Here is a 27,949-nt window from a genome sequence, read left to right on the forward strand (position 1 = left end):
TTCTGTTTTTATTTACCATTTACACAACGTTCCAACTTCACTGGTTTTGGGTTTTGTATATAAACAAATGAATGCATGGCTGAGTACAGAGGATACATGTGAGTAAACACTATCACAGGAGCCATCTGCACCAGGAGGTCATCAGACCACAGCCACCAAGACGCTGACACAAAGCGCCCCCACATAACCCCCGAGGCAGATGGCTCCCTCTGAAGAACGCTGGAAAGTAAAAATAATAAAACCTGTAAAATAGTACGAACCATGAGTAGAAATAAAGGATAAAAAACAAGTAAAACATGTGAAGATAAAAATTAAAAAAACAGTAAATATATATAAAAAAATAAGTATAAATAAATAAAATATTGCATAACCAATAAGATAAAAAGTAAAATACAAATTACTTTAATAAAATAATTAATATTAGGTAAAAGCCAAATCAAAGAGGTGGTTCATAAGCCTGCTCTTAAAAACATGAACATTCTCCACAGCCCTCAGGTCCTCCGACAAGCTGTCCCATAGACGGGGGCCATAACGGTTGAAAGATGCCATCCTGTGACTTTGGAATAATTAGGAGATGAGTGCCGGGGGATCTCAAGGCCTGTGAACGTTCGTAGGCGTAAAAGCAAATCTGAAAGATAAGAAGGCCTAATACCATAAAAAACATCTATAAACCCTAAGAAGAACCTTAAAATGTCATCACAGATCAAAGGTCCGTAATATCATCGCTTACATGCAGTGATTTTATCAGATTCTCTGAATCTTTTTATGAGATTACAGACCGTAGATTGTGAAATCCCTAAATTCCTTGCAATAGCTCATTGAGAAATGTTGTTTTTAAACTGCAGAGTTTTTAAAACTGGTGTAATGTGAGCCATTCTTCTGGTCTTTATCAGGATACGTGCCGCTGAATCTTGGAGTAGTTTTAAAGGTGCAATAACCTTTTTAGGAAGAGCAGGGCGTTACAATAATCTATACGACTTCTAATAAAAACAGTTTATTACAAGTATTTTGTGTTTTTGGTCCAATATGGTTCTTTCAACATTTTGGATTGCCGACCCCTGGGTTATATAATAAAACCTTGATTGATATTTTCTCTCTGATACTAAATGTTAATTTCCATTTCTGTTATCTGCGTCATGTCCAGTGTTTTATATTCAATGGTGTATTCTCTCTCCAAGTCTTAATGTGTTAGATTGCAATGGTTGTGTTGCAGTGATTATTGATCAATTTAAGGTACTTATGGTTCGACCAGAGTAGTACAATGTTTTGGCTTCACATCCTTCATTGGGGATTTGTAATATTCATGACTTTCTGGGAATGAATGTGGTTGAACACGTGCAAATCGATGGCTGTGTTTGACATACATTTAATGGCAAGTTCTCCTGTTCTCCCTCCGCAGGAACCTTCCGAGGTGTGTGTAAGAAGATCGATCACTTTCCGGAGGACGCTGACTACGAGGCGGATGCTGCTGAATACCTCCTGCGTACGTTTGTTCATGAACACAGAAATCACATTGCACCGTTGTATTTCATATTAATGCTCAGCTGGTATTTAGCTACAGCAGTTCTTCTCAAATGGGGGGAGGGCGTCTGACCCAAGGGAACATGCTTTATCAGTATCAATATGCTTCAAACCCCGCTGTGCATGACAAAATGTTCTCATTGTAGACATTATTCCTGGCTTCCTCATTTCTATAAAAACAAAAATCAGCACAAATTGTTTTATTCATTTTTTTTTTGTAGGTTAAAGTGGTTTATACAGTCGTGGTCAAAAGTTTACATACACTTGTAAAGAACATAATGTCATGGCTGTCTTGAGTTTCCATTAATATTGTGGACAAACAGCAACATTTTTGTTTCATCTGACCACAGAACTTTCCTCCAGAAGGTGATGAAACAAAAATTGAGCTGTTTGGCCACAATGCCCAGCAATATGTTTTGAGGAGAAAAGGTGAGGCCTTTAATCACAGGAACACCAAACCTACCATCAACCATGGTGGTGGTAGTATTATGCCCTGGGCCTGTTTTGCTGCCAATGGAACTGGTGCTTTACAGAGAGTAAATGGGACAATGAAAAAGGAGGATTGCATCCAAATTCTTCAGGACAACCTAAAATCATCAGCCTGAGGTTGGGTCTTGGGCGCAGTTGGGTGTTCCAACAGGACAATGACCCCAAACACACGTCAAAAGTGGTAAAGGAATGGCTAAATCAGGCTAGAATTAAAAGTTTTAGAATGGCATTCCCAAAGTCCTGACTTAAACGTGTGGACAATGCTGAAGAAACAAGTCAATGTCAGAAAACCAACAAATTTAGCTGAACTGCACCCATTTTGTCAAGAGGAGTGGTCAAAAATTCAACCAGAAGCTTGTGGATGGCTACCAAAAGCGCCTTATTGCAGTGAAACTTGCCAAGGGACATGTAGCCAAATATTAACATTGCTGTATGTATACTTTTGACCCAGCAGATTTGGTCACATTTTCAGTAGACCCATAATAAATTCATAAAAGAACCAAACTTCATGAATTTTTTTGTGACAAACAAGTATGTGCTCCAATCACTCTATCACAAAAAAATAAGAATTGTAGAAGATATTGGAAACTCAAGACAGCCATGACATTATGTGCTTTACAAGTTTATGTAAACTTTTGACCACAACTGTATATTGTGCTTTATTTGTTAATTTAATTTTTTTTTTCATTATTAAATGGCCAATCAAAAAAGGTTTATTGTATAATTAAGGATTTTTTTTGTAATTTCAGTTAAATTGATGCAATTTCAATCTTTTCTGGTAGACTAAAAACTGTCATGATCCGTTACCCGGATCATGGCATGATTTATGTTGATTATGTTTCTGCTTTAGTCTGTTTCCTGGGTGCACACTCTTTCCCTGTTTATTCTTGGTTTCCATGGGCACTGATTCTCCTCACCTGTCTTAGTTTTGGCAATTAGTGTTTCCACCAGGTGTTTTGGCTAATCACTCCCCTTTATAGTTTCCTGTCACCCAGCAGTAAGTGCTGGGTCAATGTTTGCTCTATGCAACATTTACGTTTCCCCTGGTTTTCTCCTCATCGTAAGTTGGTGCACGCTAGCATTCCTTGTTTATCACCCTTGGTGACATTTTGGTTTTTGTTTAGCTCCACGCTTGCTAGCGTCCTCAGTTTTCGTATTTTTGTCCTGCCTTTTATTTATTAAAATACTTAAATCTTACCTGTACGCCGCTCCTCATTGTCTTCTGCCTTGGAAGGAACACGACAACCACAACCATGCGTCCAAGACGTAACAGATTGACCCAGCCAGACGAAGTGTTCCTGTCCGTCATGGACAAGCAAGACATCCTCCTGGAGCTCAGAGCGGACGCGCAGCCATGGGAGGACGAAGCCGAGCTGTCCGAAGAAGACCTTCCGGTCGACGCCATGGTAGCATGGGGGCAGCTAATGGCTAAGTTCACGGAAGCAGAGACCCGTTTCCTCCCCCACTCTCAAGCCACCCGGACGTCGTTCACCCCACCCAGTACTCGAAGGCTCCGGCAGCGGGCCAGCTCAGAGCAGGCGCAGAAGGGGTACCAGTCGGACACTTTGCCCTCAAAAATGTCTGCCAGGCTCTTCCCGTGCGGCTTCTCCTCCCCTCAGTCACCACCTGCTGGCAACTGTCCAGAAAGGCGCCAGCGGCGCACACGCACAAGGCCAGATTCCAGGCTTCCTAGAGCCCACCCGCCCGTGCCCTCTGCTCCCGCCGAACAAGCGCTCCCCCCACCAGCTCCATCTAGCATCTGGAATCTGCTTCCTGAGGGGGGGGCCAGTGCTAGTAGCGTGTCAGCGGGACAAGCAGACCTCATTCCACTGAGGATGCTGCCTGCCTCTCCTCCAGCGGGGGCGCTGTCTGCTTCGGTCCTACTTCCTGCCCCAGTGCCACAAAGCAAGTTGGACCCGCCAGAGAAGTACAGTCCGGCTTGGGTGGATGAGTGGTACAGCAAGGTACTCATTGAACTGCAACTGGAGGAACAATCCCAATCAGCAGAGAACACTCCGCCCACTCCTCTGGCTCCTCCCACGCCGACAGCCCGGACGCCTGCCACTCTGACGCCACCATCAACCCTGGTGGTCCTGCAAACGTCATCCTCTCCACCTCCTGCTCCAGCACTGCAAAGCACACAAGACCCCGCAGAGACCAACCCAGTAAAAAGGGCATTGCACCAACAGGCCAAACAACTTGAACAACAAGAGGAACAGTTTGGCGTTCTTGGGGCTTGCGTCAACGCCATGGCGGAACACCAAGACGCCCGCCTTGGGGCTTTGGAGAGACAGATGAGTAGTATACTCTCCGCACTGCAGGTGATGATTCCCCCTACGGCCAACACAGCAGTCCAGCTGAGACATCCACCACCCACAGAGACTCCGTTTCCTGCTCCGCCTCTGGCTCCGCCCACGGCGACAAACGAGCCGCCTGCTCCGCCTCTGGCTCCGCCCACGCCGACAGACGAGCTGCCTGCTCCGCCCACGCCGACAGACGAGCCGCCTGCTCCGCCTCTGGCTCCGCCCACGCCGACAGACGAGCCGCCTGCTCCGCCTCTGGCTCCGCCCACGCCGACAGACGAGCCGCCTGCTCCGCCCACGCCGACAGACGAGCCGCCTGCTACGCCTCTGGCTCCGCCCACGCCGACAGACGAGCCGCCTGCTCCGCCTCTGGCTCCGCCCACGCCGACGGCGCCTCCTGCTTCCATGGCGACGGCGCCTCCTGCTTCCATGGCGACGGCGCCTCCTGCTTCCATGGCGACGGCGCCTCCTGCTTCCACGGCGACGGCGCCTCCTGCTTCCACGGCGACGACGCTTCCTGTTTCCACGGCGACGACGCTTCCTGTTTCCACGGCGACGACGCTTCCTGTTTCCACGGCGACGACGCCTCCCGCGCCTGCCTCGCCTACGACGTACCCACCTCGTGTCCGGCGGGCCGCAGCACGGCGCCGCCCACCTCCTCGTGTCCGGCGGGCCGCACCTCGGCGCCGCCCACCTCCTCGTGTCCGGCGGGCCGCACCTCGGCGCCGCCCACCTCCTCTTGTCCGGCGGGCCGCACCTCGGCGCCGCCCACCTCCTCTTGTCCGGCGGGCCGCACCACTGCGCCGCCCACCTCCTCGTGTCCGGCGGGCCGCACCTCGGCGCCGCCCACCTCCTCGTTTCTGGACTTTTCATGGACACTTTTGGCGCCAACAGCAGCGAAGCCCCAGACTTTGGTACAGGACTCAAAGACTGCTGAAGTTCTGGCGCCAGTCTCGTCCGCCTCCTCAACGGCCACAGACATGGCCGTTCCGAGGTCGCCCGCCTCGACGATTGCGGCGACAATCCACCCGCCGCCGCCACCTGACTTGTCCCCGGTGGCTTCGGGGACACATGGCCTGGCGGCCCACCACCAAGTCCTCCCTCCACCCTCCCGTGATTTTTGACTTTCTGGGGGGTTTTTTTTGTAGGGGAGGGGATTCTTGTTTGGGACGTCTGGGATCCGTCCCTTAAGGGGGGGGTTATGTCATGATCCGTTACCCGGATCATGGCATGATTTATGTTGATTATGTTTCTGCTTTAGTCTGTTTCCTGGGTGCACACTCTTTCCCTGTTTATTCTTGGTTTCCATGGGCACTGATTCTCCTCACCTGTCTTAGTTTTGGCAATTAGTGTTTCCACCAGGTGTTTTGGCTAATCACTCCCCTTTATAGTTTCCTGTCACCCAGCAGTAAGTGCTGGGTCAATGTTTGCTCTATGCAACATTTACGTTTCCCCTGGTTTTCTCCTCATCGTAAGTTGGTGCACGCTAGCATTCCTTGTTTATCACCCTTGGTGACATTTTGGTTTTTGTTTAGCTCCACGCTTGCTAGCGTCCTCAGTTTTCGTATTTTTGTCCTGCCTTTTATTTATTAAAATACTTAAATCTTACCTGTACGCCGCTCCTCATTGTCTTCTGCCTTGGAAGGAACACGACAACCACAACCATGCGTCCAAGACGTAACAAAAAACAATGGTAATATATGATTTTGTTGTATGTTGATCTCTATATATATTTTTTAATAACGATACAATGTCATGCAGAGGTGTACTTGCAACAATTTTTTAGGCAAATGATACTGTTTATAGTCGTTACCAATGTGAAATATTTTCTTCTTCCGACATCGATATTGGCCTGATAAAAGAAAAAAAAAAGTATATAATGATATCGGCTTGCATGTAAAATTTGGGATATCATGTGTGATACAAGCAGTCCTGCGGGATGTGTACATGCGTGTGATATCATGCGTGATACAAGCAGTCCTTCTTAATTTTTTCCAAACGGTGTCTGTAACACGGCAGTAAAACGTCTGATCAAACAAAACAGAAGTCATCATCATGGGCCCACTAGCTGCGGAAAGCTAGCTATCCAATCAGCTAAACAGACTCAATAACGCGACGGTGACGTTTTGGTGAATTTACTGAGGAATTTGTGAAACTGAAACAATGCAAAAAGAATGCCATTGTAAGTTAACAATACTACCACAGACACTCGTAAACGTGTTAGCATATTAGCTAATGCTAACGACGCTAGCTTGATTACATTACGATAGCACGTATAAATGTGCATGAAAACACTTCTGCAAACACATGGACACGTTAGTAAGTAAGAATTGTTTTAGATATATTGTAAAACTTACAAACGTTGCGTGGAGTGACGAGTGAAGAATCCCTACGAGTAGAATTGCTATGGATGGCTGGAAGACAAGCAGGGTTAAAAAAAAAAAAAAAAAGTACTATACCCGTAAATGGAAGGAAACCGGCAGTGAGCAAACTCTTCCATTAGCTGGCACCATAGCACAAACAACAAAACACTTTATCTGTGTATCTGCTTGTCTGTTTTTTTTAAATATAATTTTAATATGGCTTTTATCGTAGAAAAATCTACAAATTAGCCGCACCGTCTTATAAGCCGCTGGGTTCAAAGCGTAAGAAAAAAGTAGTGGCTTATAATTTGGAATTTACGGTACAATACTTACAGTATTATCACTCTCTGGGGCGCAACAAAAACCAACACAACATACCATATACTATACACAGCTGCCATTGAACGTCTTGGACTTGCAACTGTAATTACAAGTTAGTGTCATACTTGCAAATAAAAACATAATCTTACTGTAGAAACAAATAATATTTATTAACACAGATTGGTACCGCTGAATAGGTACTGTATGGGTTGGATTCTGAGCGGTGCAGGCATGAAACAAGCAAGTGACTGGATGAACAACATGGCTGCTGGTGAGATGAATGGATCTCTCTGGAGTGAATATTGTATTCTACTCAACTCTTTTCCTGCCAGCTGAAAGATGTTTGGGAAAGACACATTACTCCAGAGCCAGGGTTTTACCCAGCATGCAGAATTCTATCAACAGCTGCAGTTTGTTGGAGAAATGACAAAGTGTTATTTCCACGTCCATCCATGAAAGTATTAGGACAGTAAATATAAAGGCAGGCGATGTTTGGACTGTAAACAGCGAGGAAAGATGGATGGAGACGGATAATAGGAAGAGCAACATAGGGAGGAGTAATGGATTCTTTGCTCCACTGAACACAGAGAGACATTACTCCAGGCAGCCAATTAGAACACCGGCCTACAGCCCGTGCCAGCCAATGGGCAGCCAGGACCTAGTGACCGGGATCTCCTTCAGCCCAGGGCTGTGGGCCATCGGGGCGGACCCTGTGATGTGGAGCCGCTGAACACAATAATCTCCTCAAGCACACTTTTATGTTTACATTCTTTGCTTTTGTGGCTCTGTCCAGTGTGACGGGCGGCCGGCAGAGAGGCGTCAACATGTCGTCATGTGTTCCTCTCCTGCTGCAGCATCGCTATTTAGCATGCATGTGTGTGGACCAGACTGTCCATCTGCCTCCGTGTGGTCTTCCTCTCTTTGCTGCTGCTTGAAAGGGCAATTGTGACCATCATTCACAATCCTTATGATTTTTCTTTTTTCATGCATTCTAACTTGTAAAATATGGCAAGTAAGAGGTGGCTAACAATGCAGCTAGTGGGAGTACACTATACCGACAATAAAACCCTCTAAAAACATCCAAAAAGCGCCAACAATACTCCATTTACATGTCGTGACCTGAATTTTAACCAAGTATTAACGATATTGTTATTAGTATTTTAGCGGTGCCGTGATCACAGAAAGCTAACAATCTTATGTTGCTATATTGATATTGAGCTGCTGCATCGCCTCTGAGTTGGTGAAAGTTCATTCTCAAGCATAAATCATGCCTCTCACCTGAATAGTAGAAGGTTGTGGACATAAATCCACAAGTTGGTCAACTTTGACATCCAACTTAGACCCGGAGATGGTGAGAAAAGACACAAAAAGACGCTCGTTTCTGGCACTTTTTAAACCCTTTTCTGGCACTTTTTTAACCCTTTGTGAGAATTATGATGAAATGTTGATGTAAATGGGAAGATATAAACATCAGTCTTTATCCCAGTGAGAGCAGACATTGTACAGAAAGTGATTGTTTTATTATGTTTGTATATCTTGTTTAGCACTTAGCAATACAGCTACATGATGCTTAGGGTTTCACTAAAGCTACATCTGTTTAGCACACATCTTCTGAAACTTGTAGATCATCCTCCTTATATCCAGGCTCAAAAATAGAAGTTTCGGGATCATCATTTGTCTTAAAGAAGTCTTTGTTGTCTCTCATCAAGTCTGCCATGATTAATAGTGTTGTTGTTAAAGGAAAAAGTGAACTTTGTGATGCGTCTATGAAATTAATACGCCGCCATATGATTAAAATGAGAAAAATACGTAATATTATTATGTTATATACATACTTATGGCATGTATATTCAACAGCAGCATGTATATAAAACTTTGATGGATGTTTTTTAGAGCGTTTTGTTCTCTCTTACAATAACAATGTTGCTACAGTTTGGTTATTATACAGGTTACAGAAGGTAAATGAAGTATTGTTGACGCGTTTAAATGCATTTTTATAGGGATTTAGATGTAAAATTGATTGCTATCATTAGCTGCATTGCTAACCAACAAGAACGAGACGATTTTTACATGTTAGAATGCAAAAAAAACACAAAAAACTTTTATCTTCTTGTTTCTAATTATGATTGTGAACAATAGGCAAAAAGTGCAGTAGCACGTGGCATGTCAATGAGAAGAGTGAAAAATACATTATTAAAAGACTGTCACCATTCTTGATGCTCTTTCGGCCAGCCGTATTTTGTGACTTCACAATTAGCATATGTTTTAAAGCAAATAACTATTTTTTCCCCGAACAGGTGCAGTGCGCGCTTCTAGTATCTTCCCCATCATGAGTGTGGGTCTGCTGTTCCTGGGAGGACTGTGTGTGGCCGCCAGCGAGTTTTACCGCAGCAGACACAACGTCATCCTCAGCGCGGGAATCTTCTTCGTCTCGGCAGGTCAGTGTGTATGGCGTATGTGTCCCTAAAGTGTCTCTGCAGGTCAGTCTGTATGGCGTATGTGTCCCTAAAGTGTCTCGGCAGGTCAGTCTGTATAGCGCATGTGTCCCTAAAGTGTCTTGGCAGGTCAGTCTGTATGGCGTATGTGTCCTTAAAGTGTCTCGGCAGGTCAGTCTGTATAGCGCATGTGTCCATAAAGTGTCTTGGCAGGTCAGTCTGTATGGCGTATGTGTCCCTAAAAAGTGTCTCTGCAGGTCAGTCTGTATCAAATCAAATCAAATCAACTTTGGCGTATGTGTTCTTAAAGTGTCTCGGCAGGTCAGTCTGTATGGCGTATGTGTCCTTAAAGTGTCTCGGCAGGTCAGTCTGTATGGCGTATGTGTCCCTAAAGTGTCTTGGCAGGTCAGTCTGTATGGCGTATGTGTCCCTAAAAAGTGTCTCTGCAGGTCAGTCTGTATCAAATCAAATCAAATCAACTTTGGCGTATGTGTTCTTAAAGTGTCTCGGCAGGTCAGTCTGTATGGCGTATGTGTCCTTAAAGTGTCTCGGCAGGTCAGTCTGTATGGCGTTTGTGTCCTTAAAGTGTCTTGGCAGGTCAGTCTGTATAGCGTATGTGTCCTTAAAGTGTCTCGGCAGGTCAGTCTGTATGGCGTATGTGGCCTTAAAGTGTCTCGGCAGGTCAGTCTGTATGGCGTATGTGTCCTTAAAGTGTTTCGGCAGGTCAGTCTGTATGGCGTATGTGTACCTAAAGTGTCTCAGCAGATCAGTCTGTATGGCGTGTCTCTAAAGTTTCTCGGCAGGTCAGTCTGTATGGCGTATGTGTCCTTAAAGTGTTTCGGCAGGTCAGTCTGTATGGCGTATGTGTCCCTAAAAAGTGTCTCTGCAGGTCAGTCTGTATGGCGTATGTGTCCTTAAAGTGTCTCCGCAGGTCAGTCTGTATGGCGTATAGGTCCTTAAAGTGTCTCGGCAGGTCAGTCTGTATGGCGTATGTGTCCTTAAAGTGTTTCGGCAGGTCAGTCTGTATGGCGTATGTGTCTCTAAAGTGTCTCGGCAGGTCAGTCTGTATGGTGTATAGGTTCTTAAAGGCCTACTGAAATGTGATTTTCTTATTTAAACGGGGATAGCAGGTCCATTCTATGTGTCACACTTGATCATTTCGCGATATTGCCATATTTTTGCTGAAAGGATTTAGTAGAGAACATCGATGATAAAGTTCGCAACTTTTGGTCGCTGATAAAAAAGCCTTGCCTGTACCGGAAGTAGCAGACGAGTAGCGTGACGTCACAGGTTGTGGAGCTCCTCACATCCGCACATTGTTTACAATCATGGCCACCAGCAACGAGAGCGATTCGGACCGAGAAAGCGACGATTTCCCCATTAATTTGAGCGAGGATGAAAGATTCGTGGATGAGGAAAGTGAGAGTGAAGGACTAGAGGGCAGTGGGAGCGATTCAGATAGGGAAGATGCTGTGAGAGGCGGGTGGGACCTGATATTCAGCTGGGAATGACTAAAACAGTAAATAAACACAAGACATACAGTATATATACTCTATTAGTCACAACACAACCAGGCTTATATTTAATATGCCACAAATTAATCCCGCATAACAAACACCTCCCCCCTCCCGTCCATATAACCCGCCAATACAACTCAAACACCTGCACAACACACTCAATCCCACAGCCCAAAGTACCGTTCACCTCCCCAAAGTTCATACAGCACATATATTTCCCCAAAGTTACGTATGTGACATGCACATAGCGGCACGCACGTACGGGCAAGCGATCAAATGTTTGGAAGCCGCAGCTGCATGCGTACTCACGGTACCGTGTCTGCGTATCCAACTCAAAGTCCTCCTGGTAAGAGTCTCTGTTGTCCCAGTTCTCCACAGGCCAATGGTAAAGCTTGACTGTCATCTTCCGGGAATGTAAACAATGAAACACCGGCTGTGTTTGTGTTGCTGCAGTCGGCCGTAATACACCGCTTCCCACCTACAGCTTTCTTCTTTGCTGTCTTCATTGTTCATTGAACAAATTGCAAAAGATTCACCAACACAGATGTCCAGAATACTGTGGAATTTTGCGATGAAAACAGACGACTTAATAGCTGGCCATAATGCTGTCCCAAAATGTCCTCCACAATCCGTGACGTCACGCGCTGACGTCATCATACCGAGACGTTTTCAGCAGGATATTTCGCGCAAAATTTAAAATTGCACTTTAGTCAGCTAACCCGGCCGTATTGGCACGTGTTGCAATGTTAAGATTTCATCATTGATGTATAAACTATCAGACTGCGTGGTCGGTAGTAGTGGGTTTCAGTAGGCCTTTAAAGTGTCTCTACAGGTCAGTCTGTATGGCGTTTGTGTCCTTAAAGTGTCTCGGCAGGTCAGTCTGTGGCGTATGTGTCCTTAAAGTGTCTCGGCAGGTCAGTCTGTATGACGTATGTGTCCTTAAAGTGTCTCGGCAGGTCAGTCTGTATGGCGTATGTGTCTCTAAAGTGTCTCGGCAGGTCAGTCTGTATGGCGTATGTTTCCTTAAAGTGTCTCGGCAGGTCAGTCTGTATGGCGTATGTGTCCTTAAAGTGTCTCGGCAGGTCAGTCTGTATGGCGTATGTGTCTCTAAAGTGTCTCGGCAGGTCAGTCTGTATGGCGTATGTGTCCTTAAAGTGTCTCGGCAGGTCAGTCTGTATGGCGTTTGGGTCCTTAAAGTGTCTCGGCAGGTCAGTCTGTATGGCGTATAGGTTCTTAAAGTGTCTCTGCAGGTCAGTCTGTATGGCGTTTGTTTCCTTAAAGTGTCTCGGCAGGTCAGTCTGTATGGCGTATAGGTTCTTAAAGTGTCTCTGCAGGTCAGTCTGTATGGCGTATGTGTCCTTAAAGTGTCTCGGCAGGTCAGTCTGTATGGTGTATATGTCCTTAAAGTGTCTCGGCAGGTCAGTCTGTATGGCGTATGTGTCCTTAAAGTGTTTCGGCAGGTCAGTTTGTATGGCGTATGTGTCCTTAGTGTTTCGGCAGGTCAGTTGGTATGGCGTATGTGTCTTTAAAGTGTTTCGGCAGGTCAGTTTGTATGGCGTATGTGTCTCTAAAGTGTCTCGGCAGGTCAGTCTGTATGGCGTTTGTGTCCTTAAAGTGTCTCGGCAGGTCAGTCTGTATGGCGTATGTGTCCTTAAAGTGTTTCGGCAGGTCAGTTTGTATGGCGTATGTGTCCCTAAAGTGTCTCGGCAGGTCAGTCTGTATGGCATATAGGTCCTTAAAGTTTTTAGACCAAGGACAGCATACTGAAAATCAGAAAACCAACTGAAAAACCATTCTGATATATATAATTTTTTCTGTGTCGAAATTTGTCTGTATGTGCTTTGTTTTTTTTTCTTGATCTCAAACTGAGCCCCCCCTCACCCTTAGTTTGGGATTAGCTTTTTTCTCCTCCCCTTAGCCCCCCATGTTTACCTTTTTTACGGGGTGGCACACTTTGCGACCCATCAGTCTTCCTTTTCTGTCTACTGTATGTCTGCTCTTAAACAGGTTGTATTGAAAACAAATTACCTTATATTTGTAAGTACAATGATAATAAAGTTCCGTTGTCCTATACAGTTGTGGTCAAAAGTTTACATACACTTGTACAGAACATCCATCAATCAATCTTTCAAAGTTTACTTAAATAGCCCTAAATCACGAGTGTCTCAAAGGGCTGCACAAGCCACCACGACAGTAATGTTATGGCTGTCTTAAGTTTCCAATACTTTCTACAACTCTTATTTTTTGTGATAGAGAGATTGGAGCACATACTTGTTGGTCACAAAAACATTCATGAAGTTTGGTTATTTTATGAATTTATTATGGGTCTGATCCCTCATCAGACAAAGAGCAGCTCGAAGACCTCCATGACGAATAAAAATAAAGGACCCAGATTTCCCTCGCCCGGACGCGGGTCACCGGGGCCCCCCTCTGGAGCCAGGCCCGGAGGTGGGGCACGATGGCGAGCGCCTGGTGGCCGGGCCTGTCCCCATGGGGCCCGGCCGGGCACAGCCCAAAGAGGCAACGTGGGTCCCCCCTCCAATGGGCTCACCACCCATAGCAGGGGCCATAGAGGTCGGGTGCATTGTGAGCTGGGCGGCAGCCGACGGCAGGGCACTTGGCGGTCCGATCCTCGACTACAGAAGCTAGCTATTGGGACGTGGAACGTCACCTCGCTGGGGGGGAAGGAGCCTGAGCTAGTGCGCGAGGTTGAGAAGTTCCGGCTAGATATAGTCGGACTCACTTCGACGCACAGCAAGGGCTCTGGAACCAGTTCTCTCGAGAGGGGCTGGACTCTCTTCCACTCTGGCGTTGCTGGCAATGAGAGGCGACGGGCTGGGGTGGCAATTCTTGTTGCCCCCCGGCTCAGAGCCTGCACGTTGGAGTTCAACCCGGTGGACGAGAGGGTAGCTTCCCTCCGCCTTCGGGTGGGGGGATGGGTCCTGACTGTGGTTTGCGCTTACGCGCCAAACCGCAGCTCAGAGTACCCACCCTTTTTGGATTCGCTCGAGGGAGTACTTGAGAGGGCTCCCCCGGGTGATTCCCTCGTTCTACTGGGGGACTTCAATGCTCATGTTGGCAGCGACAGTGAAACCTGGAGAGGCGTGATTGGGAAGAATGGCCGCCCGGATCTGAACCCGAGTGGTGTTCTGTTATTGGACTTTTGTGCCCGTCACAGATTGTCCATAATGAACACCATGTTCGAACATAAGGGTGTCCATATGTGCACTTGGCACCAGGACACCCTAGGCCGCAGTTCCATGATCGACTTTGTAGTTGTGTCATCGGATTTGCGGCCTCATGTTTTGGACACTCGGGTGAAGAGAGGGGCAGAGCTTTCAACCGATCACCACCTGGTGGTGAGTTGGCTGCGATGGTGGGGGAGGATGCCGGACAGACCTGGCAGGCCCAAACGCATTGTGAGGGTTTGCTGGGAATGTCTGGCAGAGTCTCCTGTTAGAGAGAGTTTCAATTCCCACCTCCGGAAGAACTTTGAACATGTCACGAGGGAGGTGCTGGACATTTAGTCTGAGTGGACCATGTTCCGCGCCTCTATTGTCGAGGAAGCTGATTGGAGCTGTGGCCGCAAGGTAGTTGGTGCCTGTCGTGGCGGTAATCCTAGAACCCGTTGGTGGACACCGGCGGTGAGGGATGCCGTCAAGCTGAAGAAGGAGTCCTATCGGGTTCTTTTGGCTCATAGGACTCCTGAGGCAGCGGACAGGTACCGACAGGCCAAGCGGTGTGCGGCTTCAGCGGTTGCGGAGGCAAAAACTCGGACATGGGAGGAGTTCGGGGAAGCCATGGAAAACGACTTCCGGACGGCTTCGAAGCGATTCTGGACCACCATCCGCCGCCTCAGGAAGGGGAAGCAGTGCACTATCAACACCGTGTATGGTAAGGATGGTGTTCTGCTGACCTCGACTGCGGATGTTGTGGATCGGTGGAGGGAATACTTCGAAGACCTCCTCAATCCCACCAATACGTCTTCCTGTGAGGAAGCAGTGCCTGGGGGATCTGTGGTGGGCTCTTCTATTTCTGGGGCTGAGGTTGCTGAGGTAGTTAAAAAGCTCCTCGGTGGCAAGGCCCCGGGGGTGGATGAGATCCGCCCGGAGTTCCTTAAGGCTCTGGATGCTGTGGGGCTGTCTTGGTTGACAAGACTCTGCAGCATCGCGTGGACATCGGGGGCGGTACCTCTGGATTGGCTGGAGTGGTTCCTCTCTTTAAGAAGGGGAACCGGAGGGTGTGTTCTAACTATCGTGGGATCACACTCCTCAGCCTTCCCGGTAAGGTCTATTCAGGTGTACTGGAGAGGAGGCTACGCCGGATAGTCGAACCTCGGATTCAGGAGGAACAGTGTGGTTTTCGTCCTGGTCGTGGAACTGTGGACCAACTCTATACTCTCGGCAGGGTCCTTGAGGGTGCATGGGAGTTTGCCCAACCAGTCTACATGTGTTTTGTGGACTTGGAGAAGGCATTTGACCGTGTCCCTCGGGAAGTCCTGTGGGGAGTGCTCAGAGAGTATGGGGTATCGGACTGTCTGATTTTGGCGGTCCGCTCCCTGTATGATCAGTGTCAGAGCTTGGTCCGCATTGCCGGCAGTAAGTCGGACACGTTTCCAGTGAGGGTTGGACTCCGCCAAGGCTGCCCTTTGTCACCGATTCTGTTCATAACTTTTATGGACAGAATTTCTAGGCGCAGTCAAGGCGTTGAGGGGATCTGGTTTGGTGGCTGCAGGATTAGGTCTCTGCTTTTTGCAGATGATGTGGTCCTGATGTCTTCATCTGGCCAGGATCTTCAGCTCTCGCTGGATCGGTTCGCAGCCGAGTGTGAAACGACTGGGATGAGAATCAGCACCTCCAAGTCCGAGTCCATGGTTCTCGCCCGGAAAAGGGTGGAATGCCATCTTCGGGTTGGGGAGGAGACCCTGCCCCAAGTGGAGGAGTTCAAGTACCTCGGAGTCTTGTTCACGAGTGAGGGAAGAGTGGATCGTGAGATCGACAGGCGGATCGGTGCGGCATCTTCAGTAATGCGGACGCTGTATCGATCCGTTGTGGTGAAGAAGGAGCTGAGCCGGAAGGCAAAGCTCTCAATTTACCGGTCGATCTACGTTCCCATCCTCACCTATGGTCATGAGCTTTGGGTTATGACCGAAAGGACAAGATCACGGGTACAAGCGGCCGAAATGAGTTTCCTCCGCCGGGTGGCAGGGCTCTCCTTTAGAGATAGGGTGAGAAGCTCTGTCATCCGGGGGGAGCTCAAAGTAAAGCCGCTGCTCATCCACATCGAGAGGAGCCAGATGAGGTGGTTCGGGCATCTGGTCAGGATGCCACCTGATCGCCTCCCTCGGGAGGTGTTTAGGGCACGTCCGACCGGTAGGAGGCCACGGGGAAGACCCAGGACACGTTGGGAAGACTATGTCTCCCGGCTGGCCTGGGAACGCCTCGGGATCCCCCGGGAGGAGCTGGACGAAGTGGCTGGGGAGAGGGAAGTCTGGGCTTCCCTGCTTAGGCTGCTGCCCCCACGACCCGACCTCGAATAAGCGGAAGAAGATGGATGGATGGATGGATATTATGGGTCTACTGAAAATGTGACCAAATCTGCTGGGTCAAAAGTATACATACATCAATGTTAATATTTGGTTACATGTCCCTTGGCAAGTTTTACTGCAATAAGGCGCTTTTGGTAGCCATCCACAAGCTTCGGGCAAGCTTCTGGTTGAATTGTTGACCACTCCTCTTGACAAAATTGGTGCACTTCAGTTAAATGTGTTGGTTTTCTGACATGGACTTGTTTCTTTGTCCACACGTTTAAGTCAGAACTTTGGGAAGGCCATTCTAAAACCTGAATTCTAGCCTGATTTAGCCATTCCTTTACCACTTTTGACGTGTGTTTGGGGTCAGTGTCCTGTTGGAACATCCAACTGCGCACAAGACCCAACCTCCGGGCTGATGATTTTAGGTTGTCCTGAAGAATTTGGAGGTACTCCTCCTTTTTCATTGTCCCATTTACTCTCTGTAAAGCACCAGTTCCATTGGCAGCAAAACAGGCCCAGAGCATAATACTACCACCACCATGCTTGACGGTAGGTATGGTGTTCCTGTAATTAAAGGCCTCACCTTTTCTCCGCCAAACATATAGCTGGGTAATGTGGCCAAACAGCTCAATTTTTGTTTCATTTGACATCACATAAGACCTTCTGTAGGAAAGTTCTGTGGTCACACACATATATACATATATATATATACATATATGCAGGGCCACCTGCAAGAGCCACCGCCTAAACTAAAGTCTTAACAAGCCGCTCCGCTTCGTTCTGCCTCTGTCAGTACGTCTCTGCAGCACCCAGCATTGTCCCACCCACAGAATCATCTGATTGGTTACACGCAGTGCTGTAACAGCCAATCAGCAGTGCGTATTCAGAGCGCATGTACCGTATTTTTCGGATTATAAGTCTCAGTTTTTTTTCATAGTTTGGCCGGGGTTATGACCTCTACTCCGGAGCGACTTATGTGTGAAATAATTTACACATTACCGTAAAATATCAAATAATATTATTTATCTCATTCGCGTAAGAGACGAAGCAAATGTCAGCAATCGTCACACACACACGTCAACCAATAAGAATTTGGCGGGGGCGGGTCATGGCAGAAGTGCATTGTGCGTCATGGCAGAAGTGCATTGTGGGTCATGGGATGCTAACTGCTACTGTGTCCGTAGCTATTAAAATGGAACATTTCAACATTGGCGGTAACTTATAAAAACTGAGAAGGGCTGACAAAAATGGCACCGAAAAGGAAATCATATACTGCAGATTACATGCTGGACATAGTGAAATATGCAGCAGAAAACGGCGATCGAGCAGCAGAAAGAAAGGAAGCGACGCATACCAAGAGCGACAACGAGGAAGAAGATTGCATGGGATTTAGTGATTAGGAGTGACAGATTGTTTGGTAAACGTATAGCATGTTCTATATGTTATAGTTATTTGAATGACTCTTACCATAATATGTTACGTTAACATACCAGGCACGTTCTCAGTTGTTTATTTATGCGTCATATAACGTACACTTATTCAGCCTGTTGTTCACTATTCTTTGTTTATTTTAAATTGCCTTTCAAATGTCTATTCTTGGTGTTGGATTTTCCATCCATCCATTTTTTACCGCTTATTCCCTTTTTGGGTCGCGGGGGGCGCTGGAGCCTATCTCAGCTACAATCGGGCGGAAGGCGGGGTACACCCTGGACAAGTCGCCACCTCATCGCAGGGCCAACACAGATAGACAGACAACATTCACACTCACATTCACACACTAGGGCCAATTTTTAGTGTTGCCAATCAACCTATCCCCAGGTGCATGTCTTTGGAAGTGGGAGGAAGCCGGAGTACCCGGAGGGAACCCACGCGGTCATGCGGAGAACATGCAAACTCCACACAGAAAGATCCCGATTGAACCCAAGACTACTCAGGACCTTCGTATTATCAAATAAATTTCCCCCAAAAACGCCAAAAGTGACGTATATATATGTTTTTTTCCTTCTTTATTATGCATTTTCGGCCGGTGCGTCGTATACTCCGGAGCGATTTATAATCCGAAAAATATGGTAAAAGCCAATCAGCAGTGCGTATTCAGAGCGCATGGAGTCAGTGCTCACGGCAGAGGAGAGACAGTGGAGTAAGCAGAAAGGTGTTTAGCAGGTAAGCATAATGCAGCGGACTCTCCCCAAATTATAATAAACACTTCCAAGTCAACTACTAGTAACATCACTATGAGCCCTTTGACGTTCTGGAAACATAAGCGGCAGCTCAGCTCGCTCGCAGTCCTTGAGGTGAAGGCTAATTAGCTTTTAGTGTAACGTTAGCTCACTGTGTGATGTGTGTGTGTGTGTGTGTGTGTGTGTGTGTGTGTGTGTGTGTGTGTGTGTGTGTGTGTGTGTGTGTGTGTGTGTGTGTGTGTGTGTGTGTGTGTGTTTGTGTTACGGACAGCAAAGCCCTGTCTGTCTGAGAGAAAGACAAGCATTATTGACCTACAGTTAACAACTAAGTTATTTCACTTTACCTTTTTCTGTGTTGAAGCAGCAAAAAATGACATTATGTTAAATGAAGAGTTTCTGTCTCTGATAGTTGACATAATAATGTAACTGCATCATAAAGTCTACATGAACTCCATGGTGTTCAGGGATGAATAGTCTCTCCTATTGCTATTGTACTATTTTTTCAGCTATAGTTACATTAATCATTAGTAATGTAGCAGCCTAGTTTTGAATGGCAGGGTCCCTGCTATCACATGTTAATAAAAATATAACATTTACATAATAAAAATCAACTACAGGCTTCCCAAATGCTGTAATAAATTAAGCATGATGAGTTGAGCATACTGTATGTCAGCATGTGGCCCCACTTTTAACTATTTTTTTCAAACGCTTATTGCAAACGCTTACTTACAGTATGTCATTAATTTGACTTAGTAAATTACTAAGTCATAATAATGACGTACTTAGTATCTCAGGTAACTAGGACTGTTTTGTTTTACTTTACGGAAAAAATATTGAGATATATATCGTATATCACCATTCAGCAAATGGAGCGAAAAACACAACCAAAAGTTGTAGGCTTCTTCACGTGACGAAGCCGGCCTACTTCACCGCAGTCTGGAGTCCATTGCCCCCCAGGCTGTGGTGGCAGCGACGAGGTGGGGACGTGATGGCGACAGGCCGAGTTACACCGATCCTTACACCCACCCACCCACCCCCTTCCCCGGTCCCCTCCCCCTGGAGAGTCACCACTTTAACTAACAAATTTTCTGGGGGAAACACTGATATGTGTATATATATATATATATATATGTATATATTTACATACATGTAATATATATATCTATGTAATATATATACATCAGTGACGTGCAGTCAGGGGAGGCAGGTGAGGTGGGGCCTCATGTGCCATCATGGAAAGAAAAAAAATGTAAAAAGAAAAAAAAAATTAAATTGTTATATGTATCCAGTGATTATCCTATAAAGTTATATTCCATTTAACTTAACCAGTTTTAGATTATTTTTATTCAAAATCGGTGAATTTTCACATTTGCCGTTCAAATTCTGAGAAGAGACTTGCGGTGATCAGCAGCCAGTTGAGCCTCACCATGGATTGCGCAATGACTCGGCTAACTGCTGGCCTGCTGTGCAGTGAGACCATATTGCTATATGAATTATATTATACATTTCCATAGTTTAGTTAGCTGAGGTATATAATGTACAGTGTATTTTGTCAACAACTGTATGTGTGTAACGTGCTGAGCGATCATAAAACGGCTGCGAAGACGCACTGGCTGGGCTCGCAGTAATCCCGCCTCATGGTGGTAGAGGGCGCTAGTGAGCCCATCATCCCAGGGATCATTTTTACGACTACTCGGCTGCAGAAGAAGTGACAACAAGCAGCAACAGTTAGCAGCGATTGTTTATTTTTTCCCTCTCGCCTGGACTTTTAACATGGAGGATTACATATCTAAAATAAAACAGTTTTTGTTATGCCCGTTTGATTGTGGACTATTACTGACACCTTGTGGCGATGGGAAAATGCTGCGCGTCATCAGTTTGGGCACATCCGGTTTACGATGTTGGTTCAGTTCATGAGACAATAAGAAGTAGACAAGTTGTGTTACCTCTTACAAGCCTTGGAAAAGATAAGTCTGAAAGTAAACTGTTCAACTTATTTAACTATATATATATATATATATATATATATATATATATATATATATACACGTGTGTGTATATATATACATGTGTGTATATATATACATGTATACATGTGTATATATATACATGTATATAATATCTGTTTTTGCATTTTTTTTAACAAAATAAATATATATCAAAAAGGCTTCCACATGCTTTGACTTTCAGTAGGCGGCCCTTGTTATAAGAATCTCAATTTCTGCTTTTTCTCATTACATTACGTCTTTTTGCTCTTGTTTCTTACATTTTCTTACTATTGTTTTTTCTTAATTTTGAAATTTTACACACTGAAGTTTTTTATACTGAATTTTTACACAGATTTGTTTTTTTGCTCACAATCTTTACACACTGAATTGTTTACACGGAATGTTTTTCACACAGATGTTTTTACACAATCTTTTTGCGCTGCATTTGAACATTTAAAACAGTATTTTAACAAAAATTTTGCGAATATATTTTTATTTGATGACATTGTCAGCTTAATTTGAATGGAGGAAACATGTTCATACATAACAAATGTAGTATGCAAGCAAAGAGGACAATAAATCTCTAGCTGCATTTTCCCACACAATGGTACAGAACGAGGGTCACACAGAACGCACACACGTTAATCAAAATCAATAGTGCTGTGAAAGGACATTTTTATTAAGTCATTATTGTTTGACAGCCCTATCATGAATATAAATATAAATCAATTTGTAAAGAAATATGTGAGAGAACTATACTGAATGGTACATCTACTGTGCTTGTCTCCATGACAACACAGCTAAACACCACAGCCTCCCTCTTATCTCCACGTCCTGAACAGGAGGAGCATACATGTCATCTCATATCCAAATACGAGATGAGTGTGTGTGTTAGCCCAGGTCCAGCGCTCATAAGTGAATGTTGGAGCATCACAGCGGGCATCGAACGCTGACGGAAGAGAAGGTCTGTGGAGTCACACATCAGCCGCCCCTGGCTGTAGACACATCTCATAAACACACACATCTGCTCTGGCCCCCGACACACACACAGGGCTGTAATTGCTGTTCAGTGGGATGTGGAGGGCCCCACTGGGGGTTTGGAGTAAATTCTTGAGGCCAAATTGGTAATTATTTACCACAAAAGTGTGAGGCTGAATGTGGTTAATTACAGACGGCTAATTGTCCCCAGTCTGTACTACATGAGTGCCGTATTCTGGACTAATGATATGGAATAGAAGAGACCGTGTGTGTGTGTGTGTGTGTGTGTGTGTGTGTGTGTGTGTGTGTGTGTGTGTGTGTGTGTGTACTGTAGACTACTTCTATGTTTAATTTTAGGACTTATAGTTGTGGTGTCCAAAGTGTAGCTTTGGGGCCAATTTTTGAATTTTTGTTGGCCCCTGGCATAATGTAAAAAGAAGAAATTCATTATTACTTAATATTAAATACTCAATAAGATATCTAACTACTGTTTTTACCGGTCTATAAAGCGCACCGGTATATAACTTTTAGAAGAAAATAATACTTTTCCATTTATTAGCCACACCGGACTATAAGCCGCAGATATATACGTTGTGAAATGAGTTATTGACACAGAAATATTTGGTAAATGTTTATTCACATACCTTAATTGTTTCCAAACGGTGTCTGCAACACGGCAGTAAAACGGCTGATCAAACAAAACACAAGTCATGGTCATGGACCCACTAGCTGCGCGAGCTGGCTCTCCAATCAGCTAAACAGACTCAATAACTCCACGGTGACGTTTTGGTGAATTTACTGAGGAATTTGTGAAAGTGAAACAATACAAAAAGAATTCCATTGTCAGTTAATAATACTAACACAGACACTCGTAAACGTGTAAACATATTAGCTAATGCTAACGACGCTAGCTTCATTACATTACAAATGTGCATTGAAACACTCCGACAGACATCACACATGGGACGTCTCTGGAAGGATACTTGTTTTTTTTTATTTTTTTTTATTTTTTATAATATAGCGTTAACAAAACGTCTGTATTAATCGGACAAATTAACTTGAGGATATTCCTGACTGCACATTTGACGGAGAATTAAACGATTTTTGATTCGTTTTCCACGGGTCAACACTACTTCAGGGTTAATTTTTCTTTCAGACGGATGGGTTTTAGGTTGATATTGTTGGCTGAGGTTGCTGAGGTAGTTAAAAAGCTCCTCGGTGGCAAGGCCCCGGGGGTGGATGAGATCCGCCCGGAGTTCCTTAAGGCTCTGGATGCTGTAGGGCTGTCTTGGTTGACAAGACTCTGCAGCATCGCGTGGACATCGGGGGCAGTACCTCTGGATTGGCAGACCGGGGTGGTGGTTCCTCTCTTTAAAAAGGGGAACCGGAGGGTGTGTTCTAACTATCGTGGGATCACACTCCTCAGCCTTCCCGGTAAGGTCTATTCAGGTGTACTGGAGAGGAGGCTACGCCGGATAGTCGAACCTCGGATTCAGGAGGAACAGTGTGGTTTTCGTCCTGGTCGTGGAACTGTGGACCAACTCTATACTCTCGGCAGGGTCCTTGAGGGTGCATGGGAGTTTGCCCAACCAGTCTACATGTGCTTTGTGGACTTGGAGAAGGCATTCGACCGTGTCCCTCGGGAAGTCCTGTGGGGAGTGCTCAGAGAGTATGGGGTTTCGGACTGTCTGATTGTGGCGGTCCGCTCCCTGTATGATCAGTGTCAGAGCTTGGTTCGCATTGCCGGCAGTAAGTCGGACACGTTTCCGGTGAGGGTTGGACTCCGCCAAGGCTGCCCTTTGTCACCGATTCTGTTCATAACTTTTATGGACAGAATTTCTAGGCGCAGTCAAGGCGTTGAGGGGATCCGGTTTGGTGGCTGCAGGATTAGGTCTCTGCTTTTTGCAGATGATTTGGTCCTGATGGCTTCATCTGGCCAGGATCTTCAGCTCTCACTGGATCGGTTCGCAGCTGAGTGTGAAGCGACTGGGATGAGAATCAGCACCTCCAAGTCCGAGTCCATGGTTCTCGCCCGGAAAAGGGTGGAGTGCCATCTCCGGGTTGGGGAGGAGATCTTGCCCCAAGTGGAGGAGTTCAAGTACCTCGGAGTCTTGTTCACGAGTGAGGGAAGAGTGGATCGTGAGATCGACAGGCGGATCGGTGCGGCGTCTTCAGTAATGCGGACGCTGTATCGATCCGTTGTGGTGAAGAAGGAGCTGAGCCGGAAGGCAAAGCTCTCAATTTACCGGTCGATCTACGTTCCCATCCTCACCTATGGTCATGAGCTTTGGGTTATGACCGAAAGGACAAGATCACGGGTACAAGCGGCCGAAATGAGTTTCCTCCGCCGGGTGGCGGGGCTCTCCCTTAGAGATAGGGTGAGAAGCTCTGTCATCCGGGGGGAGCTCAAAGTAAAGCCGCTGCTCCTCCGCATCGAGAGGAGCCAGATGAGGTGGTTCGGGCATCTGGTCAGGATGCCACCCGAGCGCCTCCCTAAGGAGGTGTTTAGGGCATGTCCGACAGGTAGGAGGCCACGAGGAAGACCCAGGACACGTTGGGAAGACTATGTCTCCCGGCTGGCCTGGGAACGCCTCGGGATCCCCCGGGAGGAGCTGGACGAAGTGGCTGGGGAGAGGGAAGTCTGGGCTTCCCTGCTTAGGCTGCTGCCCCCGCGACCCGACCTCGGATAAGCGGAAGAAGATGGATGGATGGATGGATTGTTGGCAAACACGATTTACTGAGATTCACTCTAACTTCGAGTAAGAACATACCTATACTGTATGCGGCTGGTCCGTGGTAGCCCAATATTGAGACGTGAGTAGGAGCAGTTTTTAGCAAATAATAAAAATAATTGCCAACAACCCCGATAATAACCCTGACATGACTTTGAATTCTCTACAATTACAAACTTTGCCCTCCGTGTCAAGTCACTTTCCGTAATGAGCCAATTATCAGTTGAGGTATAATTGAAGCTGCCTAATAATAAGTATATGCCCAATTGTTTGTCCATAATGTAAATAGCACTGCACATATGTACCTCAGTGAAGTCAGATGACCCGTGGTCAGACAAACGACAATATTTAGAATAAGAACATAAAAATAAAGAAAAACCTTGGGTATTTCATCAAGACTTTAAAATGAGGCAAAAAACTGCAATGTAAATGATTTTTTATTGTTTGCAAATTTTTTGTTCCAAACATTGTTAAAGTACAGACATTTAGCAGTATTATATATTAATTAATATTTTTTGCACGTTACCAAGAAGACAGAAGTTCCCAGCAGCGGCCCTAACACTCCGCCTGGAATTTTTCGAAGCCTGCTGGTGTTTGACATAAGTCCCCTGGGAAAGATTCAGACAAATGTCATTCAGTGACACCACCATTTTCAGGAGATTTGGATTCTATCGATCGCTGTCAATGACGTAAGAGGAAATGACGTAAGTAAGAGGAAATGACGTAAGAGGAAATGACCCCGGAAGTAAATGGGGGGGGGGGGGTTTGTAGGGGGAAGAAATTTGGCGTGACAGCTTTAGTAAGTAAGAATTGTTTGTTATATTGTAAAACGTACAAACATTGCTCGGAGTGATGAATGAAGAATCCTTTTGAGCAGAAACGCTATGAAAGGCTTTACTTACAGTTCAACCATTAAAGGAGGATGTACATTTTCAACCCACAGCACCTGCAGTGAGTGAACTCGTTCCAAAGATGGCGCCATAACACAAACAATAACACACCATTACAGTGTCTCTGTTTGGGTGTAATGAAAACTATTACACACAAAAAAAAACATAATGGCCGCAAACAAATCCATAAATTAGCCGCACCGCTTTATTAGGCGCAGGGAAAAAGTAGCGATTTATGGTCTGGAATTTACTGTACTAGTTTGCTATGTCACCTACCGTATAACGAGGGTTTTTTGAGATAGCATGGCACACAGGTTTACAAAACACATGGGAGGCTTTAGCATAGCATTGTGCAGAGGTTTACAAAGTGTAGCCCGGGGGCCATTTGGGGCCCCTGCTGCTCATTTTTTAGCGGCCTGTGGCATGTTCTAAAAATACCAATAAAAAAAGTGTGTACAAATACGCATGAAAACACAGACATCACATATGGGACGGTTTAGTAAGTAAGAATTGTTTTAGTTATATTGTAAAACTTACCAACGTTGCTCGGAGTGATGAATGAAGACTCCATACGAGTAGAGACACTATGGACGGCTGAAAGATCCACGCAAATCACTACCCGTAAATGGTAGGACACCTGCAGTCCATAAGATGGCGCCATAGCATAAACAATAAAACATTTTTGAGGTATATTTGTTTTTTTTTAACCTATTTTTATTTTGGGTGTTATCAGACAAAAATCCATAAATTAGCAGCACCATTTTAAAAGCCGCAGGTTTCAAAGGGTAAAAAAAAAAATAGCAGCTTATATTCCGGAATTTACAGTACTAACACAGACACTCGTAAACGTGTTAGCATATCAGCTAACGACGCTAGCTTGATTACATTACGATAGCACGTACAAATATGCATGAAAGCACTCCTACACACATCACACATGGGACACTTTTGTAAATAAGAATTGTTTTAGTTATATTGTAAAACTTACAAACGTTGCTCGGAGTGATGAATGAAGAATCCGTACGAGTAGAAACTCTGGATGATTAGAAGATGAAACAGCAGGAATTCACATTCACTCAGCAGCACCTGCAGTGAGTGAACTTGTGCAAAAGATGGCGCCACAGCACAAAAAATAGCACACCATTTCATAGTCTTTGCATGTTTTTAATGGAACTATTTGCATAATGGCCGTCAGTGAAGAAAAATCCATAAATTAGCCTCATCGTTTGATAAGCCGCAGGGTTCAAAGCGAAGGAAAAAAGTAGCAGTTTATAGTCGGAAAGTTCAGGTAAATTCACTGTTTCATGCGTTGTGTACCTGGATAAAAAGAGTTTGACGCCTCTGATGGAACTGTTTGTTTCCCTGCAGGCCTCAGCAACATCATCGGGATTATTGTTTACATTTCGGCCAACTCCGGCGACCCGGGCCAAAGCGACAGCAAGAAGTCCTACTCCTACGGCTGGTCCTTCTACTTCGGCGCCCTCTCCTTCATCATGGCGGAAATGGTGGGCGTGCTGGCGGTGCACATGTTCATCGAGAAGCACCGCAAGCAGCGGGCCAAGTCCCGCACCGAGCTCATCAAGAAGTCGGCCTTCAGCCGCATCCCCTCGTACCGTTACCGCTTCCGGCGCCGCTCCAGCGTGCGCTCCTCGGAGGTGCCCAGCCGCGACGCCTCCCCGCTGGGCAAGGTGGGCTACACCGGGCCCGGGGCCTCCGAGATGCCCATGTACACGCTGAACCCCCGCGAGGCGGGCAACGCCGCAGCCAAGTCCGGCCTGGGCGGGCTGCTCAACTCCGAGAGGGAGTTCCTGCAGAGCAGCACGCTGACTAAAGACTACAGCAAGGACCCCAACCGCAGGACCACGCCCGTCTGAGAGGGGCCGCCTGCGGATTCCAGCTCATCGGTAGCAGAGAAGAGGGGACACAGGGTCAGGAGGGGTCATCCAAAATACCTTGACTGTGAACTTTGAGCCTTTTGAACTGTGAATCCTGAGCCCGCTGAGCATTTCCATGTGTAGCACCTTTGGTTGGAGACCTCCTTCTCATCTCCACCCACCTCTCATTCTTCCACTTCTCATCCTCACTTTGGCCTTTTTTTTACCCAAAGTGACGTCTTGAAGGCACTGCGATAACCTTTCTGACCGCGGTGCTTCTTGGCATCCGGGTTCTGACTCGGCTCACGGCGAGGACCAGCGTTCAGTTTCAGTTCAGTTGGTGTGAAAGACCAGGATGCGTTTCGATCATTGTTGGCAGCACTCACCTGTAAATATTAGGGTGTCCATCTTTGAGCACGTGACCATTGCACCCCATCAGCATTCCTGGGGTGACCATTCGGGTCAGAATCGATTCTCAATTCAACACGATTCTTGATTCAAACCGATTCTCGCGATATATTATTTGGTGCAACATTTATCATGAAACTTTTTCAAAATAGGTTGCAGATCAGAAAAGCTTCTTCTGGTTGCATGGAGATGGCATGTGCATTTATATATATATATATATATATATATATATATGCACATGTACATATATATATATATATATATATATATATGCACATGTGTGTATATATATATATATATATATACATGTGCATATATATATATATATATATATATATCTATATATATATAAATGCACATGTGTATATATATACATGTGTATATATGTATATATACATGTGCATATATATATATATT

The 27,949-nt window shown here is 45.8% G+C and overlaps 1 protein-coding gene across 1 annotated transcript in view; it reads left to right on the top strand.

Moving 5' to 3' along the window:
* Positions 1-27,716, top strand: part of cacng3b (calcium channel, voltage-dependent, gamma subunit 3b) — a 99,243-nt gene extending 71,527 nt beyond the window's left edge. The window contains exons 2-4 of the mRNA XM_061981609.1: positions 1,400-1,483; positions 9,295-9,435; positions 26,619-27,716. Coding sequence (XP_061837593.1) covers positions 1,400-1,483; positions 9,295-9,435; positions 26,619-27,124 — 731 coding nt within the window. The 3' untranslated portion in view covers positions 27,125-27,716. The remainder of the gene's footprint in view (positions 1-1,399; positions 1,484-9,294; positions 9,436-26,618) is intronic.
* The last annotated feature ends 233 nt before the right edge of the window (positions 27,717-27,949 follow it).

This window comes from Nerophis lumbriciformis, linkage group LG24, assembly GCF_033978685.3.
Source record: "Nerophis lumbriciformis linkage group LG24, RoL_Nlum_v2.1, whole genome shotgun sequence".
In the NCBI taxonomy this organism is placed as follows: domain Eukaryota; kingdom Metazoa; phylum Chordata; class Actinopteri; order Syngnathiformes; family Syngnathidae; genus Nerophis; species Nerophis lumbriciformis.